The 1,140-nt window shown below is 55.6% G+C and overlaps 1 protein-coding gene across 1 annotated transcript; it reads left to right on the top strand.

Annotated features, from left to right (window-relative positions):
• Positions 1-437: 437 nt before the first annotated feature.
• LOC108525249 (soluble scavenger receptor cysteine-rich domain-containing protein SSC5D-like) lies at positions 438-870 on the top strand. Its single transcript, XM_017866284.1, has one exon. It carries the CDS (start codon positions 501-503, stop codon positions 774-776), a length of 276 nt encoding a protein of 91 aa, XP_017721773.1. The 5' UTR covers positions 438-500; the 3' UTR covers positions 777-870.
• Positions 871-1,140: the final 270 nt, after the last annotated feature.

Here is a 1,140-nt window from a genome sequence, read left to right as displayed (position 1 = left end):
GACTCCTGACCCCACCACGACCCCTCACCCCACCACAACTCCTGACCCTTCCTCAACCCCTATCATCACTACTAAGTCCCTTCCAACCTCCTTGGGGACAGAACTCTTCTTTCCCACTCTAGCACCAACAGTCAAGCCCAGTCTGCACCCCAGTTGACCTTCACAGCACCTGCCCCTCACACCTCCACATCCCAGATGCCCACCTTAGAGCCCTCTCCAGCCTTGGAGTCCAGCCCCTCCAGGTCCTCCACAGCCACAAGCATGGACCCACTGTCCACTGAGGAATTCAAGCCACCCAGAAGCCAGAGCCCCAACCTAACCCCTCCACCCACCCATACCCCACACTCAGCCTCTGACCTCACTATGTCTCCTGACCCCACCTCTCCCCATAGCCCACCCCTTGGATCATCCTCCCCTTGACCCCTCACCCTAGGGCCAACCCCTGGTCAGAGCCCAGGCCCCATGGTCCATGTGTGGCCCCAACACCACCTGTAAGGGTCATGGCTTGTGAGCCACCTGCCCTGGTGGAACTGGTGGCTGCCGTGAGGGATGTGGGTGGTCAGCTGCAGAGACTGACCCAGGTCGTGGAACAGGACCGGCAGGAGCGCCAAGCCCTGCTGCTGGGGCTGACCCAGCTGGTAGAGGCTGCCCAGGGTCTGGGGCAGCTGGGTGAAGCCGTGAAGAGACTGGCAGAGATGGCCTGGACCACCAGCATGCCTGCACCAACCACCACTACCCCAGAGGAAGAAGAAAGGCCTCTGAGGGGAGACGTGTGACCCTCTCCAGGATTTGAGGGGCATAAGACACTCCCGATGAAAACAAACAAACAAAAAAAACCAAAGTGTCTAATTAAAACAAAGTGTGGATGGTGTTTTTGGGAAATTCTAGAGAGATAGAATCAAAAGATTGATCTTGATATGTGAATAGCCCAGGTGCCATGCAAGGTGGTGTTGACGATGGGGATGATTATGAGGGTGGTGATGATGGTGATGATCTTGATGGTGATCGTGATAGGATGACGATCACTGTGGTGAGGATCATGATAATGAGAATGGTAAGATGGTGGTGGTGGTGGTGGTGGTGAAGATGCTGAAATAATGCTGATGATCATGAGGGAATGGTCATGGTGTTGAGGCAGTG

This window comes from Rhinopithecus bieti, unplaced genomic scaffold, assembly GCF_001698545.2.
Source record: "Rhinopithecus bieti isolate Rb0 unplaced genomic scaffold, ASM169854v2 scaffold_26962, whole genome shotgun sequence".
Lineage (NCBI taxonomy): Eukaryota > Metazoa > Chordata > Mammalia > Primates > Cercopithecidae > Rhinopithecus > Rhinopithecus bieti.
The sequence above is the reverse complement of the archived record's forward strand: the minus strand, read 5'-3'. Positions and strand labels throughout refer to the sequence as shown.

Excerpts from the sequence above, each read along its gene's own strand:
- LOC108525249 (XM_017866284.1), top strand. The coding sequence starts at position 501 with ATGGCTTGTGAGCCACCTGCCCTGGTGGAACTGGTGGCTGCCGTGAGG.